At 35.6% G+C, this 16,747-nt stretch overlaps 1 protein-coding gene across 1 annotated transcript in view; it reads left to right on the forward strand.

Moving 5' to 3' along the window:
- LOC306637635 (uncharacterized protein) overlaps positions 1-16,747 on the forward strand; it is a gene marked incomplete at its 5' end in the record, with an annotated part of 59,625 nt that overhangs the window by 13,037 nt on the left and 29,841 nt on the right. The window contains one exon of the mRNA XM_079100424.1: positions 4,647-4,749. Within this exon, the coding sequence (XP_078956550.1) occupies positions 4,647-4,749 (103 nt within the window). The remainder of the gene's footprint in view (positions 1-4,646; positions 4,750-16,747) is intronic.

Genomic DNA, 16,747 nt, shown 5'->3' on the forward strand with positions numbered 1-16,747 from the left:
AAACTATATTACAGAGGTATAGCAACAAAATCTTTATGGTCCTGGCATAAAAACACACAAATAGACCAGTGGAACAGAACAGTAGACACAGAGACAACCCACAAAACTAAAGTCATTTGATCCTAGACAAAAATGCCAAAAACATGCATTGGAGCAAAGACAGTCTTTTTAACAAATGGTCCTGGGAAAACTGGTTATCCATATGTAGAAGAATGAAACTAGATCCCTATTTCTCACCCTGCACAGAAATCAACTTGAAAGGATCAAACACCTAAAAATTATACTAGAAACTCTGCAACCACTAGAAGAAATATAGGGTCAACATTACAACGTATAGGCACAGGCAACTTTCTCAATAGAACACCTAACATTTAGGAAATAATGCCAAGAATGAATAAATGGGATGACATCAAGTTTAAAAACCTTCATCACAGTAAAGGAATCAAGAATGTAAAGAGAGAACATATAGAATTGGAAAAAGTCTTTGATGACTACTTGTCTGACAGGATTAATATCCAGACTATATAAAAATTCAAAAATTTAGCACCAAAACAAAACAAATAAACCAGTAAATTAATGGGTAAATGAACAGGAGACATTTCCCCCCTCCAAAAAAAGAAAAGAAAAAGAAAAAGAGAAAAAGAAATACAGATAGTCAATAAATATATGAAAAAAGATTAGTAATTATGGAAATGCAAATCAAAACTATATTGAGATTTCATTTCACTCCAGTTAAAATGACTGCCATTAAGAATACAAACAATAATAAATACTGGAGAGGATATGGAGAAAAGGAAAGCATTTACACTATTAATGTTATTGTAAATTAGTGCAACCAGTATGGAGATCAGTATGGGTATTCTTTAAAAGACTAGGCATGGAACCACCATACGACCCAGTTATACTCCTCCTTGGTATTTAACTTAAAGAATTAAAGTCATGATGCTATAGTGATACATGAATATAGTGATATCCATGTTTATAGAAGCACAATTCACAATAGTCAAGTTTTGGAACCAGCGTAGGTGTCCATCAATGAATGAATGGATAAAGAAAGTGTGGTATATGTACAAAATGGAGTTTTATATAGCCATAAAGAAGAATGAAATGTCATTTGCAGAAAAAGGAATAAAACTTGAGAACATTATGTTAAGAGAAATAAACTAAACTCAGAAAATCAAGGGTCATATGTTTTCTCTCTTATGTGTAAGCTAAAAAAAAGTGAGGTGGGAGTGTCTCATAAAAATTGAAGGGCGGGGCTGGGGCTGTAGCTCAGTGGAAGAGCGCTTGCCTAGCATGGGTGAGGGACCTGGTTCAATCCCCAGCACCACATAAGAATAAATGAATAAAATGAAGTCATTGTGTCAAAACTTGAAGGGAGATCAGTAGAGTAGAGGAAAGGGACCAGTAGGAGATATGCAGGGAGAGAAAGGGGAACACTGGGGAATTATACTGGCCAAATTAAATTGTTGTATCATGTGCACATATGAATACGTAATAGTGAATCCCCACGTTATGTACAACTGTAATGCACCAATAAATTATGGAAAAAATAATAAAATCAGGAGAATTAGGTAAGAAAATATCTTGCGTCCTCAAATGAGCATAGTATTTTGGGGAGAACTCCAGACTTACCTGGTCTAGAAGTAACTGAAAAATATTGATCCTAGCTGTAATAATGGGAACCTGATAATGGTGTGGATTTGCAATAAGTTGAAAGGAGTAATGCCTTGTCTAAAATGACCGAGGGGGACCCCACGATTTCCTTCTTCAAATAAGTTTTTGAACCCTAACCACAAGATAAATGTGAACAAGATGCCTTGTAGGAACTCATAGGAAGATGGGAGAAACCACTGGATAGTTTGACTGTGGGCTTCATAGGTTTACTGATGGTCCCCACGTATAAAGGGGAAATAGAGCCACCAGCACTTCTGCTTCCTATTAAAGAGAAGCTCAATCGCACGATTAGGAAACTGAGAAGTAGCGATTCCATGAAGGGCTTTGACAGTTGGATTATCACAAAGTTTGCCTGAGTCCAAATTTAGAATACAATGGAAAGAATTTGTTAAGTATGCTAGAACGAAATTAACCTAGCTATGTATAAAGTTTTTTTTTTTTTTAAAGGTAGGAAGAAGATTGTAGTTTGGATTTTTATTTTTAAGAACAAAATAATTTATTTTACTTTGAATATATTGTGGCTTTAATTTCATTTTTAATTTAATGCTGTCTCAAAACAGATGGCCATTAAAAACATGACATGATGAACTAGTATATCTGAATTATTGAGATTTCTGTATAATGATAATAAATAGAAATATAGCATACAATGATATATTTTTAATTTAATATCCTGCTATTTTTTCTTTTTATCCCCTCACCTTTTCTGTCTATGAGAGCATTATAGTGATATATACTAGTTGGGTTCATCTCAACAAATTAGAACGTGCATGGAATTTGACGTCAGTTCATGTTCCTCCCTTTTCCTTCTCCTCCTCTCTTCCCGCATTCTCCTTCCTCTACTCTATTGATATTCTTTATACACATCTATTTATGTTCGACTGGTTCTTTCTACTTATACTTAAAAGTTGAATTTTTAGGCATTGAACATATGATCTTCATTGGAATTGTGCTATGACAGTCCAGCTTTGAAGCAATGAAATAGATCAAGTTATTAAGTAATTTTATTGGGAAACTTTTACTCTCTCTCAAATGAAGAGTAACACTTTCATCCTCCTAAGAATTTAGGGCACGTTTGCCATGACAACTCAATTTGTTGACTATACGATAAAATAAATATTTCATATTTTCCCCTCAGATTTTAAGATTAAGTTTCAAACAAAATTCAACCTATTTTCCATATTTAATACCTGTTGAGATGGATTTATCTTAGTGGTCTTCTTCTCTCAGGATTAAATTTCTGTTGATTGGCAAAAACATTCCGGACTTTCAAAGGAAGCTCCTCAAAATAATCTGAAAACAAATATATAGCCATTGTATTAGTCATTTTTAAGAAATTACTTAAACTTTTCCACCTTACATAAGCAAGTGTACATCAACCAAAAGTGGTGAAGTCTAAACATCTTGCATCAGAAGCTTCTTAGAAATCTAAGAATTTTATATATATAATAATAATAATAAAATAATATATAATATAATATATTAATATATAATAATAATATATAATATAATAAGAATATAATAATAATTCCATTAATAAGCTAAACAAAAACAGTTTAAGAAAGTCAGGAAGTATCTTATGGGTGCTGGTCATTGACTACAATTATGGAAGACTATGGGTAATTTTTTTTTTTTTTTTTTTTGTACAGTGCTGGAATTGAACCCAGGGCCTTGTGCTTGCAAGGGAAGCACTCTAACAACTGAGCTATATCCCCAGCCCTATGGGTGACATTCTTAGGAGACTTAATATACCTAGGCTCGGTTATTTACTTCTGATCTAGGTCTGTCACAGCTCTCCTGTGACCTCTGCTCCTTGAATCCTACCCTGGCCTCTTGATCTCCTTCCAGCATTTTGGAACCCAGTACATCAGTTTGAGGGTTTGAATCTGGTTTTACTCTTGCAATCCTCAACTGTATCATCGAGGATTCTTAAAGTAAGTCTCATTCTACTTGAGGCCTCATCTGAAGATGGAGTGAATTAGCCCCCACCTGGCCACCAGGAAAAGTGCCCTAGACATGGATAGGCCATGTTCAATTTCCAACTTACTAGAAGACAATTTCATTTCCTTCCAGGTACAGAATACTGCCCTAGGAAAGAGTAGCATGTGCAGATTCCTGGTACTGAAGTAGAGATTATGCCTTCTCATAATTGAGCTTGGAGGACTTTAGAGGCAGATTCAGGTAGAGTAGAACCGTGAGACTTGAGACCAAAGACAAGCCCTTCAAGACTTTCCCTGCCCTTCACAGAATTCAGAACCTCAAATCTTGGTTATAAACACAGTGACCTTCGGCCAAGGTAACAAAGCAAAGCTTTTGAAGGTCAGGCCCCAAAATCCCATTCTCCTCTGTGGGAATTCTAAACTTACTTGCTCATCAACGGGAGAAAGGGCTTCACCCTGGCTGCCTCTCATAATTACATAATCTCTTCATCCCTGAGGGCCAAACCTGAGGAGTTGGTTGCATATTTGGATAAAAAGAATTTAAAACTTTTGAGTTTTGAACTTTTTTTTAAAGCTTATCTGAATGGTTTAGTACCATTTCCCTCCATGTTGGTAAATTTATGCCAAATGTTTTTATTTAATATCTGATTTTATGCGAGGTAATAGGACACAGTCTTTAGCTACCTATCGTGCTCCTACTTAATTATCCTTGCCTTGGGAATAGGTAGCCTATTCCCATGTTTACCCCTGGCTCTAAAATACCTCATCAGCTCTGAGAGTGCTCTGTGGGACATACCAAGACAGTGTCTCACACTCTCTGGAGTGCATCATGGAAATGTGATGGAGATTAGAAATATGTAGTTCCTTCTCTCTGGGTTTGTCATCCAGACGCCCTGTGAGGCCTGGCAAAAAGTGTTCTTATTCTCCAAATATTCACTGGCATGCATTTGTGTAGGAAAACTATGTTTTGGGTTTGTAGTTTTTTTTTTTTTTTTTTTTTTTTAATGAACATCTGTTATTCTCTTTTAGTCTGGAAGTTCTGAACACAGATGGGCAGAACAACTTGGCTTTCTCCACAACCTGTGTTGAGTCACCAATGAAGCCTGTCATCTGTCAGATGCTTGTTGGTTGGGTGAGTGGCTGCCACTCATCTCCCACAGCTGTTTTGGCTCTGTGAGGCTCATGGGTGGGGAGAGGGTCAGGGTCAGTTTGTTCTATGCACTCAGCCCCTGGGAGTTACAGGGAAACTTCTCTGATCAGCCATTACTGCATGCTAAAGGCCCAGCCCAAAGTGGGTGTGAAGCAGGCTGAGGGTCTGGTATGTACCTTTTAGGATTGTGAATCATAGAAGCTTAATTTCTAGAGATATTGCTTTTTATTTCTAGCTCTCTCTTCCTTATTTCCATAATATGAGACTATACATAACGTGACCTGTGCTGAGGCAAATGTAGTTACAAGCAGTGCTTAATTTTCACCAAGGAAATATGCTCTTCGGATTCATTGTTTGAGTTCCATATTACTCATATGAGGGAATCTGTTTTTTACAGGACTCAGTACCACTAAGTATGAAAACATTTCAAGTTTCCTAAGTTACTCCAACTTTGACAGCTTCCGAACCCTAGATTTCAGTAGGCCAAAACACAAGATGAAAAGATCTCTCATCGGACACAAAATTCTATCACTAGCCCCAACAGTCCACCCCAGACGCAGTTGTCGATTTCTCCTCCTGACTCACAGTTGTGGTTGTGTTATTGTGTTGCTCAATTTCCTTCCGAGATGCCCAGCTGTCGAAAACAACTCACACTCTTTAGCCTAGCTTTGAGGTCCTCTATGGTCTGATTCCAAACCACTTGTCCAAATCTTATTGCTGACAGCTGACATTGACACTTTTTTCGATCTAAATGAAATGTGCTACGTACTGTTTTTTGTTGCTCCTTATTCACCAGTATCTGTGCTTTTATTTATTCTGTTCCATGATCTCAAGTCAAAATGCCTCTGATTATTTTGACACAACAGTTCAAATGCATCTGCTCAATAAAGTCTTCCCTGAATCCTCTCAACGGAATCAAATCTCTTTCCTCTAAACATCCGATCACTATCCCCATCCCTGTCTTCAAGCACCAATAAGTATTTTCTGCCTGGAAAAGTAGCTCACAATGTCCAGTTGTCCTTACCTTTCCTCAAACAGGACAGGCATTGTCTGTCTAGTTAATCTTTCTACTTTCTCTCAGATCTTGAAAATAGCATGGGCTTGTATTTTATTACAAATATGGAAATGAATATTTTTAGAGAGCTTTGGATTTCAAAGTGGATCCGTATTTATTACTTCACTTAATTCTCAGAAGTGGAAGTACAAATAACATGTGTTCTCTCTATTACCAATAAGGTTCTCCTTATCTTTTGATAAAGAGAATTAACTCTTGTTTATTAAACTATTACTTGCCTCATTATTCTGCCACATTGTTAAGCTCTATAAAAGGCTTTTCCCTGCCATACATAATGTAAAAACTCATTAAACACATGTAAAGTAAATAAATGAGTGAATACCAAGCCAGGGAGTGGCTGAATGTACTATATGCACTATTTTGATCTTGCATCTGCATTTCACAACCTACAGTTCTTTAGAGTGTAGCTGGAATGGAAACCCTGATCTCGTGGTTATAAGCAATATGTGCTTTTCCATCATACCATCAGCCTCCTCTGAGTTGCCTTTAAATTGTCTTTCTTTTTATTGTCATTTTTACTCTGAATTGCCATAAATCTATAAAAAGCACAAAAGAAAACTTTAACAGTTACCTTAGCTCAACTTAAGCTTTTGTCTCTGATCATAAGAACCAGGGTTATAGAACAGTGAATGGCGTATTAATTACTATTGCCAAAGCACATGGTATTGTGTTCTGCAGGTAGACAGGGGTGCACTTTTGGAAGGGTAGGGATGATTTTTCAATTTCTCTACTTCTCTCCACTGTAGTTTGTTTTCTCTAAAAGAAAGAACTGTTTTGGTCTAAGAGTAAATGATAATTAAATTTCCTCCCAATTCATTTTGTTCCAAAAGAATATTCATAATTAGATTTTAAGGATTCTTTTTGAAGAGAGGAAACAAAGGTGTGCTGAGCAACCTCATTAACCAGGACTTCATTGAGATGCAAAACTTGGTGCCAGATGAGATAGGTAATATTATCACCTCATTTTAAAACGAAGACATTCCTTCTTTCATTTCTAAGCATTCTTCTTTTAATTTCTTTCAAATTTCAACTGACAATTTAATTTGCCATTGAAGTGTCCAAATCTTTTGCTTTGTTTTTATTTGAATTTGGGAAAGGGCATTTTTCTTCTGCTTTAACATTCTTCAAAAGCAGAAGTTTTCACTTTGTACTTTTAGGAATCTATTTCTGTAGTGTTTTCTCAGTGTGGTTGGTGGTCAAATCAATGGCCTTGAAATTTTGTGTTTGGTTAATACAACATGCAAAGGTGAGAGTTTAGTGTTTATTGTCTGAATTACTATTATTATTTATCATATGTATTTGCTTTCTTCTTGTCATGCTCAATATATTTCTTTAACTTTTTCACCTCAACTTGCATTTGGGGACCAAGTCTAAAGCTACTTCCTTTGAAAGGCAGCATGTTTCCACATGAATTAGAAGTGCAAGTCCAGTTTGTTTATGTTGAGAAGTTTACCTTAATCTACCTTTACTACCAACTATCTAATTTGAATCTTTGGCATTTATTATGGCTGTAGTCATGAGGGGTTTTCCATTTTCTTTCTTTTTTAAATTTTTATTTGTTCTTTTTAGTTACACCTGACAGTAGAATCCATTTTGATATATTTATGCAAACATGGAATTTATTTTATTCTTATAAGGATCCTGGTCTTATGGATGTACACAATGTTGAGATTCACTGTGTTGTATTCATATATATATATAGAAAATATGTCATATATATAGAAAATATGTCAGATTCATTCCACTGTCTTCCCTATTCCTATCCTCTCTTCCTCCCCTTTATTCTCCTTTGTCTTATTCACTGAACTTCTTTTCTTCCCTTCTCCATGCCCCTTGTTGTGGGTTAGCATCAACATATAAGAGGGAACATTCAACCTTTGGCTTTTGGGGATTGCCTTATTTCACTTAACTTAATAGTCTCCAGATCTATCCATTTACTGGCAAATGTCATAAAAATTTTTTTTATGAATGAGTAATATTCCATTGTGTGTGTGTGTCACATTTTCTTTATCCATTCATCTATTGAATGAATAAAGCTTAGCTATTGTGAATTGTGCTTTGATAAACATTGACATGGCTGTGTCACTGTAGTATGTTGATTTTAAATCCTTTGGATACATACCAACTGGGTCAAATAGTGATTCCATTCCTAGTTTTCTGAGAAATCTGCATACTGCTTTCCATAGTAGTTGCACCAGTTTGCAGTCCCATCAGGAATGTATGAATGTACCCTTTTCCCCCCACATTTTCACCAACATTTATTGTGGCTTGTATTCTTGATTTTTGCCATTCTGACTGGAGTGAGGTGAAATCTCAGTGTAGTTTTAATTTACACCTTTTCTAATTGCTAGAGATGTTGAATTTTTTTGATATTTGTTAACTGTTTGTAATTTGTCTTTTGAGAAGTATCTGTTTAGCTCCTTTGCCCATTTGTTGCTTGTGGTTTTTTGGTTTTTGTTTTTAAATTTTTTTATTTTTTATTTTTTGGTGTCAAGTTTTTTGAGTTCTTTGTACATCCTGGAAATTAACACCTTAGCTGAGGTGTGGTTGGCAAAGATTTTCTCCCCTTCTGAAAACTCTTTCTTCACACTCTAGATTGTTTCCTTTGTGGTGAAGAAGATTTTTAGTGTAAAACCATCCCATTTACTGATTTTTAAAAATTTTATTTCTTGCACTTCAGGAGTCTTCCTGAGGAGGTCAGTTCCTCAGACGACATATTGGAGTGTTAGGCCTACATTTTCTTCTGGTAGGTACATGGTTTCTGGTCTAATACCTAGATTCTTGATCCACTTTGAGTAGAGCTTTGTGCAGGATGAGTGAAAGGGGATAAATTTCATTCTACTACATATGGATTTCCAGTTTTCCCAGCACCATCTGTTGAAGAGGCTATCTTCTCCAAGTTATGTTTTTGGTGGTTTGTCGAGTATGAGATAACTGTATTTATGAAGGTTTGTCTGTGTCTTCTATGCTATTTCATTGCTCTTTGTGGTTTTTTTTTTTTTTTTTTTTTTTTTGTTATGTAGCTCTGTAGTATAAATTAAGGGTCTGGTATTATTATGCCTCCTTCTTTACTTTTCTTGTTAAGAATTTCTTTGGCTATTCTGGGTCTCTTATTTTCCAAAATGAGCTTAATGACTGCTTCTACTATTTCTATGAAGAAAGTCATTGGAATTTTAATTGGAATTATATTAAATCTGCATAGCACTTTTGGTAGTATGGCCATTTTGACCATGTTAATTCTGCTTATCCAAAAACATGGGAGATCTTTCCATCTTCTAAAGTCTTCTTTGATTTCTTTCTTTAGAGTTCTGTAGTTCTCATTGTAGAGGTCTTTTACCTTTTTTGTTAGGTTAATTCCCAAGTATTTTATTTTATTTGAGGCTATTTATTGTAAATGGGATAGTTTTCCTAATTTCTTTTTTAGGTGATTCATCATTGGTGTACAGTAATACAATTGATTATGGGTGTTAATTTTGTATCCTGCTACTTTGTTGAATTCGTTTATGAGTTCTAGAAGTTTTCTGGTGGAGTTTTTTTTTTTTTTTTTTTTTTTGGTAGGGAGGGTCATCTAAGTGTAGGATCACATGGTTGGCAAATAGGGATAGTTTGAGCTCTTCTTTTACCACTTTTATAACTTTTATCTCATTCTTTTGCCTAATTGCTCTGGCTAGAGATTCAAGGACTATGTTGAATAGAAGTGGTGAAAGAGGGCATCCTTGTCTTGTTCCAGTTTTTAGAAGGAATGCTTTCCATTTTTCTCCATTTAGAATGATGTTGGCCTTGGGTTTAGCATATATAACTTTTACAATACTGAGTTATGTTGCTACTATCTCTAGTTTTTCTATTGTTTTAAACAGGAATGGATGATGTATTTTGTCAAATGCTTTTTTCTGCATCTGTAATGGTTAATTTGAATTGTGAACTTGATTGGATTAAGAGATGCCAATGATTAAGAGGCTTCTGGGTGTGTCAATGAGGGCATGTCTAGGAAAGATTGGAATGTGGGACAGTAAACTGAAGTGGAGCCTCTCCCTAAGCTTGGGCAGCACTGCCCAACAGGGTGGAATAAAAGCTGGAAGAACAAGGAAGCAGATGCAGATGCAAGTTTGTCTCTTGATCGCTGCTTCGATTGTCTGATGATATCAGACTCTCTCTTCTTCACTCTTCCAAAGCAGATTCTGCCTGTGATTCTCCAGGTAGTTTCCAGAAGCCTTGGTCTTGGACTAGGGTAACACTGTTGATCTTTCCTGTTCTGGGGCTTCTACGTCTTCGGCTGTGCAGCTGCTGGTTCTTCCAGCTCTCCAGCTGCAGGTGTCCATTTTGGACTATCCAGCTTCTGGTCATGTAAGCCAATCTAATAAATCCCCTTTTATAATCATACTTCAGGATGTTTCTGTTCCTCTAGTGTTGCCGCCTGCAGCAACGATCCCACGGGAAAGAATCGGAGGCGGACTGGGAATGAACTACTTCTTTATCTTTTTTGTGCTGCTTCCTTGCTTGCTTGCTTGCTTGCTTGCTTGCTAGTTTATACAGGAAGAGAGGCTTGCTTGCTTTTAGAGGTGTTACACTTTCAGAGAGGCTATGCTTTCAGAGAGGCTACTTCTTAGAGGTCTGCTGCTTCTTAGAGGTGCGTCCTCCTCCCAGGTGAAGAGAATGTATTATATACACTAAGGCAGCCAATCAGCTTAGGATTAAGTAGCATGATTGGAGCATGCACCATGGTACCAATCAAGAAAGAATGAGGAACATCTGTTGACCACAAGCATGGAAGAGACATCAACCAATCAGGCAAAAGGTCATGAGAGTTCACCCCATGTTAACACTAATTATGCACCACCTCTTGGCCCAACGCCAGCCGCCATCTTACAGCTACTTTCTCAAACGGCCGTAAGCATGTCTCTACACTCTAGAGAGTCCCAACTAATACAGTATCTATTGATATAATCATATGATTCTTGTCTTTAAGTCTATTTATGTGACAAAGTACATTTATTGATGTCTATATGTTGAACCAATCTTTCATCCCATTTGATCATGGTGCACTATTTTTTTAAAGTGTTTTTGTATGTGATTTTGCTAGTATTTTATAAAGAATTTTTACATCTATGTTCATAAGGGGTATTGATATAAAGTTTTCTTTCTTTGATGTGTCTTTGTCTGCTCTGGGTCTCAGGGTGAAACTAGCATCATAGAATGAGTTTGGAAGGGTTTTCTATTTCATGTAATAATTTAAGGAGTATTAGCATTATTTCTTATTTAAAGATCTGGTAGAACTCAGCTGAGAACCCATCTGGTACTGGGCTTTTCTTGATTGGTAAGCTGTGGGTGGCATCTTTGATTTCATTACTAGAAATTAATCTGTTTTAAGTTTTCTGTTTCCTCCTAGTTCAATTTGGGTGGGTCTCTAAAAATTTGTCCATGTCTTCAAGATTTTCCATTTATTGGAGTATACATTTTCAAAATAGTTTCTATTATCCTCTATCTGTGGTGATATTTCTATTTTCATCACAAATTTTTTAATATTGTTTTAGTTATAGATGGACACACTACCTTTATTTATTTTTATGCGTTGCTGAGGATCAAACCCAGTGCCCCACACATGTGAGGCAAGTGCTATACCACTGAGCTACAACCCCAGCCCCTCATCGTGAATTTAATAATTTGGGGTTTTTTCCTCTTTCTTTTGTTTAGCTTGGCTAAAGGTTTATCAATTTTGTTTATCTTTTCAAAGAAGTAAGTTTTTGTTTCATTGATTTTTTTGAAAAAATTTTCAATTTCATTGATTTTAATTATTTCCTGCCTTCTGCTGATTTTGATATTGATTTGTTCTTTTGCTATTGCCTTGAGATATTAGATTCTTTATTTGATGTATTTCTATTCTTTTAATGAGTGAGTTCAATGCTATGAACTTTCCTCTTAGAACTGCCTAGTGTCCCAGAGATTTTGATATGTTGTATCACTAGCCTAATTTACACTTAAGTATTTTTTATTTCACCCCTGATTTCTTCTTCTATCCATTCACCATTCAATAGTATATTATTTAGTCTCTTGTTAGAGTAGCTCCTAATTTTTACCTAATCATTAAGTTCTAATTTCATTCCTCTGTGATCTAATAGAATACAAGGCTTTATCTCTACTTTTTTAAAAATTTGTTAATAGTTGCTTTGTGGCCTATGATATGATCTCTTTTAGAAAATGATCCATGTGCTACTAGGGGAAAGTATATTCAGTCATTGATGGGTGAAATATTCTATATGTGTCTGATAAGCCTAAATTATTAATTTTATTTTTTAGTTCTATAGTTTCTTTATTTAGTTTTTATTTGGAGGATCTATACAGTAATAAAAGAGATGTGTTAAAGTCAGCCAGTATTATTGTGTTGTAGTCTGTTTGATTCAATATTGAGGATTTTTTGATGTACATAGACGCTCCATTATTTGGGGCATACATATATTTGCAATTGTTATTTCTTGTTGTGTACTTCCCTTAAGCAGTACGAAATGACCTTCTTTGTCTCATCTAATTAACTTTGCCTCGAAGTTCACTTTATCTGATATGAGGATAGAATTCCTTGCTTATTTATAAGAGTGATGTTTTTTTCCCATCCTTCCACCTTCAGTCTGTGAATGTCTTTTAGTATGAGGTGAATCTCTTGGAGATAGCATATTTTTGAGTCTTGTATTTTAAATTCAATCTGCTAGCCTATGTTTATTTTTTAAATTTATTTTTATTGTAAACAAATGGGATACATGTTGTTTCTCTGTTTGCACATGGAGTAACAGCATACCATTTGTGTAATCATACATTTACATAGGGTAATGATGTTTGATTCATTGTTATTTTTTCCTTCCCCCCACCCCTCCCACCTCTCTGTTCCCTCTATACAGTCCCTCCTTCCTCCATTCTTGCCCCCCTCCCACCCCCAATTATGTGTCATCATCCACTTATCAGTGAGATCATTAGTCTTTTGGATTTTTGAGATTGGCTTATCTCACTTAGAATGATATTCTCCAATTTCATCCATTTGCCTGCAAATGCCATAATTTTATTATTCTTTATAGCTGAATAATATTCCATTGTGTGTGTGTGTGTGTGTATATATATATATATATATATATATATATATATATATATATTACAGTTTCTTTATCCATTCATCAATTGAAGGACATCTAGGTTGGTTCCACAGTCTGGCTATTGTGAATTGAGCAGCTATGAACATTGATGTGGCTGTATCTCTGTAGTATGCTGATTTTAAGTCCTTTGGGTATAGGCCAAGGAGTGGGATAGCTGGGTCAAATGGTGGTTCCATTCCAAGTTTTCTAAGGAATCTCCACACTGCTTTCCAGAGTGGCTGCACTAATTTGCAACCCCACCAGCAATGTATGAGTGTACCTTTTCCCCCACATTCTCGCCAACACCTATTGTTGCTTGTGTTCTTGATAATCGCCATTCTAATTGGGGTGAATGGAATCTTAGTGTAGTTTTGATTTGCATTTCTCTTATAACTAAAGATGTTGAACATTTTTTCATATGTTTGTTGATTGCTTGTAGACCTTCTTCTGTGAAGCGTCTGTTAATATCCTTAGCCCATTTGTTGACTGGGTTATTTGTATTCTACGTGTAGAGTTTTTTGAGTTCTTTATATATTCTGAAAATTAGTGCTCTATCTGAAGTATGAGTGGCAAAGATATTCTCCCACTCTATAGGCTCTCTCTTCGCATTGCTGATAGTTTCCTTTGCTGAGAGAAAGCTATTTAGTTTGAATCTATCCCAGTTATTGATTCTTGCTTTTATTTCTTGTGCTATGGGAGTCCTGTTAAGGAAGTCTGATCCTAAGCCAAAGTGTTGAAGATTTGGACCTAATTTTTCTTCTATAAGGTGCAGGGTCTCTGGTCTGATTTCAAGGTCCTTGATCCATTTTGAGTTGAGTTTTGTGCAGGGTGAGAGATAGGGGCTTAGTTTCATTCTGTTGCATGTGGATTTCCAGTTTTCCCAGCACCATTTTTCGAAGACGCTATCTTTTCTCCATTGCATATTTTTGGCCCCTTTGTCTAGTATGAGAAAATTGTCTTTATTTGGGTTTGTGTCCATATCCTCTATTCTGCACCATTGATCTACCTGTCTATTTTGGTGCCAATACCATGCTGTTTTGGTTACTATTGCTTTGTAGTATAGTTGAAGTTCTGGTATTGGGATACCCCCTGTTTCATTCTTTCTGATAAGTATTGCTTTAGCTATTCTGGGTTTCTTATTCTTCCAGATGAATTTCATGATTGCTTGCTCTGTTTCTGTAAGGTACGTCATTGGGATTTTAATTGGAATTGCATTGAATCTGTATAGCACTTTTGGTAGTATGGCCATTTTGACAATATTAATTCTGCCTATTCAAGAACATGGGAGATCTTTCCATCTTCTAAGGTTCTCTTCAATTTCTTTCTTCAATGTTTTGTAGTTTTCATTGTAGAGATCTTTTACCTCTTTAGTTAGGTTGATTCCCAAGTATTTTATTTATTTATTTTTTGAGGCTATTACAAATGGAGTTGTTTTCCTCATTTCCCTTTTAGCTGTTTCATCGCTTGCGTATAATAATGCTTTACATTTATGCGTGTTGATTTTATAGACTGCTATTTTGCTGAATTCATTGATGAGGTCTAGAAGTATTCTGGAGGAGGTTTTTGGATCCTCTAAATATAGAATCATGTCATCCGCAAATAGTGACAGGTTAAGTTCCTCTTTTCCTATTCGTATCCCTTTAATTTCTTTAGTCTGCCTAATTGCTCTGGCTAGAGTTTCGAGGACAATGTTGAATAGAAGTGATGAAAGAGGACCTGTCTTGTTCCTGTTTTTAAAGGGAATGGTTTCAGTTTTTCTCCATTAAGAATGATGTTGGCCATGGGCTTAGCATAAATAGCCTTTACAATGTTCAGGTATGTTCCTACTATCCCTATTTTTTCTAGTGTTTTGAGGATGAAGGGGTGTTGTATTTTGTCGAACGCTTTTTCTGTGTCAATTGAAATAACCATATGATTCTTATCCTTAAGTCTATTGACATGATGGATTACGTTTATTGATTTACAGATGTTAAACCATCCTTGCATTCCAGGGATGAATCCCACTTGATTGTGGTGCACAATTTTCTTAATATGTTTTTGGATACGGTTTGCCAATATTTTGTTAAGGATGTTTGCATCTATATTCATCAAGGATATTGGTCTAAAATTTTCTTTCCTTGATGTATCTTCTCCTGGTTTGGGTATGAGGGTGATATTAGCTTCATAGAATGAGTTTGGTAGGGTACCCTCCTTTTCTATTTCCTGGAATATTTTGAGAAGTATTGAAATGAGTTCTTCTTTGAACTCATTCTTTGAACTCTTCATTTGAACTCTTCTTTGGTCTCATAGAACTCGGCTGAGAATCTGTCTGGTCCTGGGCTTTTCTTGGATGGTAGATTTTTAATGGCTTCTTCTATTTCATTGCTTGATAATGATCTGTTTAAATCGTGTATGTCCTCCTGGTTCAGTTTGGGAGGAGCATATGTCTCTATAAATTTGTCAGTGTCTTCGGTAGTTTCTATTTTGTTGGAATACAGATTTTCAAAGTAGCTTCTCATTATGTTCTATATCTCAGTGGTATCTGTCGTGATATTTCCTTTTTCATCATGAATTTTATTAATTTGAGTTTTCTCTCTCCTCTTTGTTAGTGTGACTAAGGGTTTGTCTATTTTGTTTATTTTCTCAAAGAATCAACTTTAGTCAATTTTTTGAATTGTTTCTTTTTTTCAATTTCATTGATTTCAGCTCTGATTTTAATGATTTCCTGTCTTCTACTACTTTTGCTGTTATTCTGTTCTTCTTTTTCTAAGGCTTTGAGCTGTAATGTTAGGTCATTTAGTTGTTGACTTTTCATTCTTTTCTGGAATGTGCTCCATGCAATGAATTTTCCTCTTAGTACTGCTTTCATAGTGTCCCAGAGATTTTGATATGTTGTATCATCATTCTCATTGACCTCTAAGAATTTTTTTTATCTCCTCCTTTATGTTTTTTGTTATCCATGTTTTATTCAATAGCATATTATTTAGTCTCCAGGTGTTGGAGTAATTTCTGTTTTTTATTTTGTCATTGATTTCTATTCTCTGTCCTTTATGATCTGATAGAACACAAGGCAGTATCTCTATTTTTTTGCATTTCCTAAGGGCTACTTTGTGGCATAACATATGGTCTATTTTCGAGAAGGTTCCATGTGCTGCTGAGAAGAAAGTGAATCTGCTTGTTGATGGATGGAATATTCTTTATATGTCTATTAAGTCTAGGTTATTGATTGTGTCATTGAGTTATTTGGTTTCTTTGCTTGGATTTTGTTTGGAAGATCTATCTAGTGGTGACAGCAGTGCGTTAAAGTCACCCAGAATTATTGTGTTGTGGTCTATGTGATTCCTGAAATTGAGAAGGATTTGTTTGATGTACAGGGATGCACCATTGTTTGGGGCATAAATATTTCCTATCATTATGTCTTCCTGATTTATGGTTCCCTTAAACAGTATGAAATGTCCTTCTTTATCCCTTCTGACTAACTTTGGCTTGAAGTCCACTTTCTCTGATAAAAGGATGGAAACCCCCACTTTTTTACTGAGTCCATGTACATGGTAGGTTTTTTCCCATCCTTTCACCTTTAGTCTGTGGATGTCTTTTTCTATGAGATGAGTCTCTTGCAGGCAGCATATTGCTGGGTCTTCTTTTTAATCCATTCTGCCAGTCTATGTCTTTGGATTGATGAGTTTAGGCCATTAACTTTCAGGGTTATTATTGAGATATGATTTGTATTCCCAGTCATTTGGTTTATTTTTGGTTTTTAAGTTGGCATGGTGTCTCCTTTGAGTGATTTTTCTCTAAGGTAGTTCCTCCC

Source organism: Sciurus vulgaris (genome assembly GCF_902686455.1).
Source record: "Sciurus vulgaris genome assembly, chromosome: 10".
Classification (NCBI taxonomy): domain Eukaryota; kingdom Metazoa; phylum Chordata; class Mammalia; order Rodentia; family Sciuridae; genus Sciurus; species Sciurus vulgaris.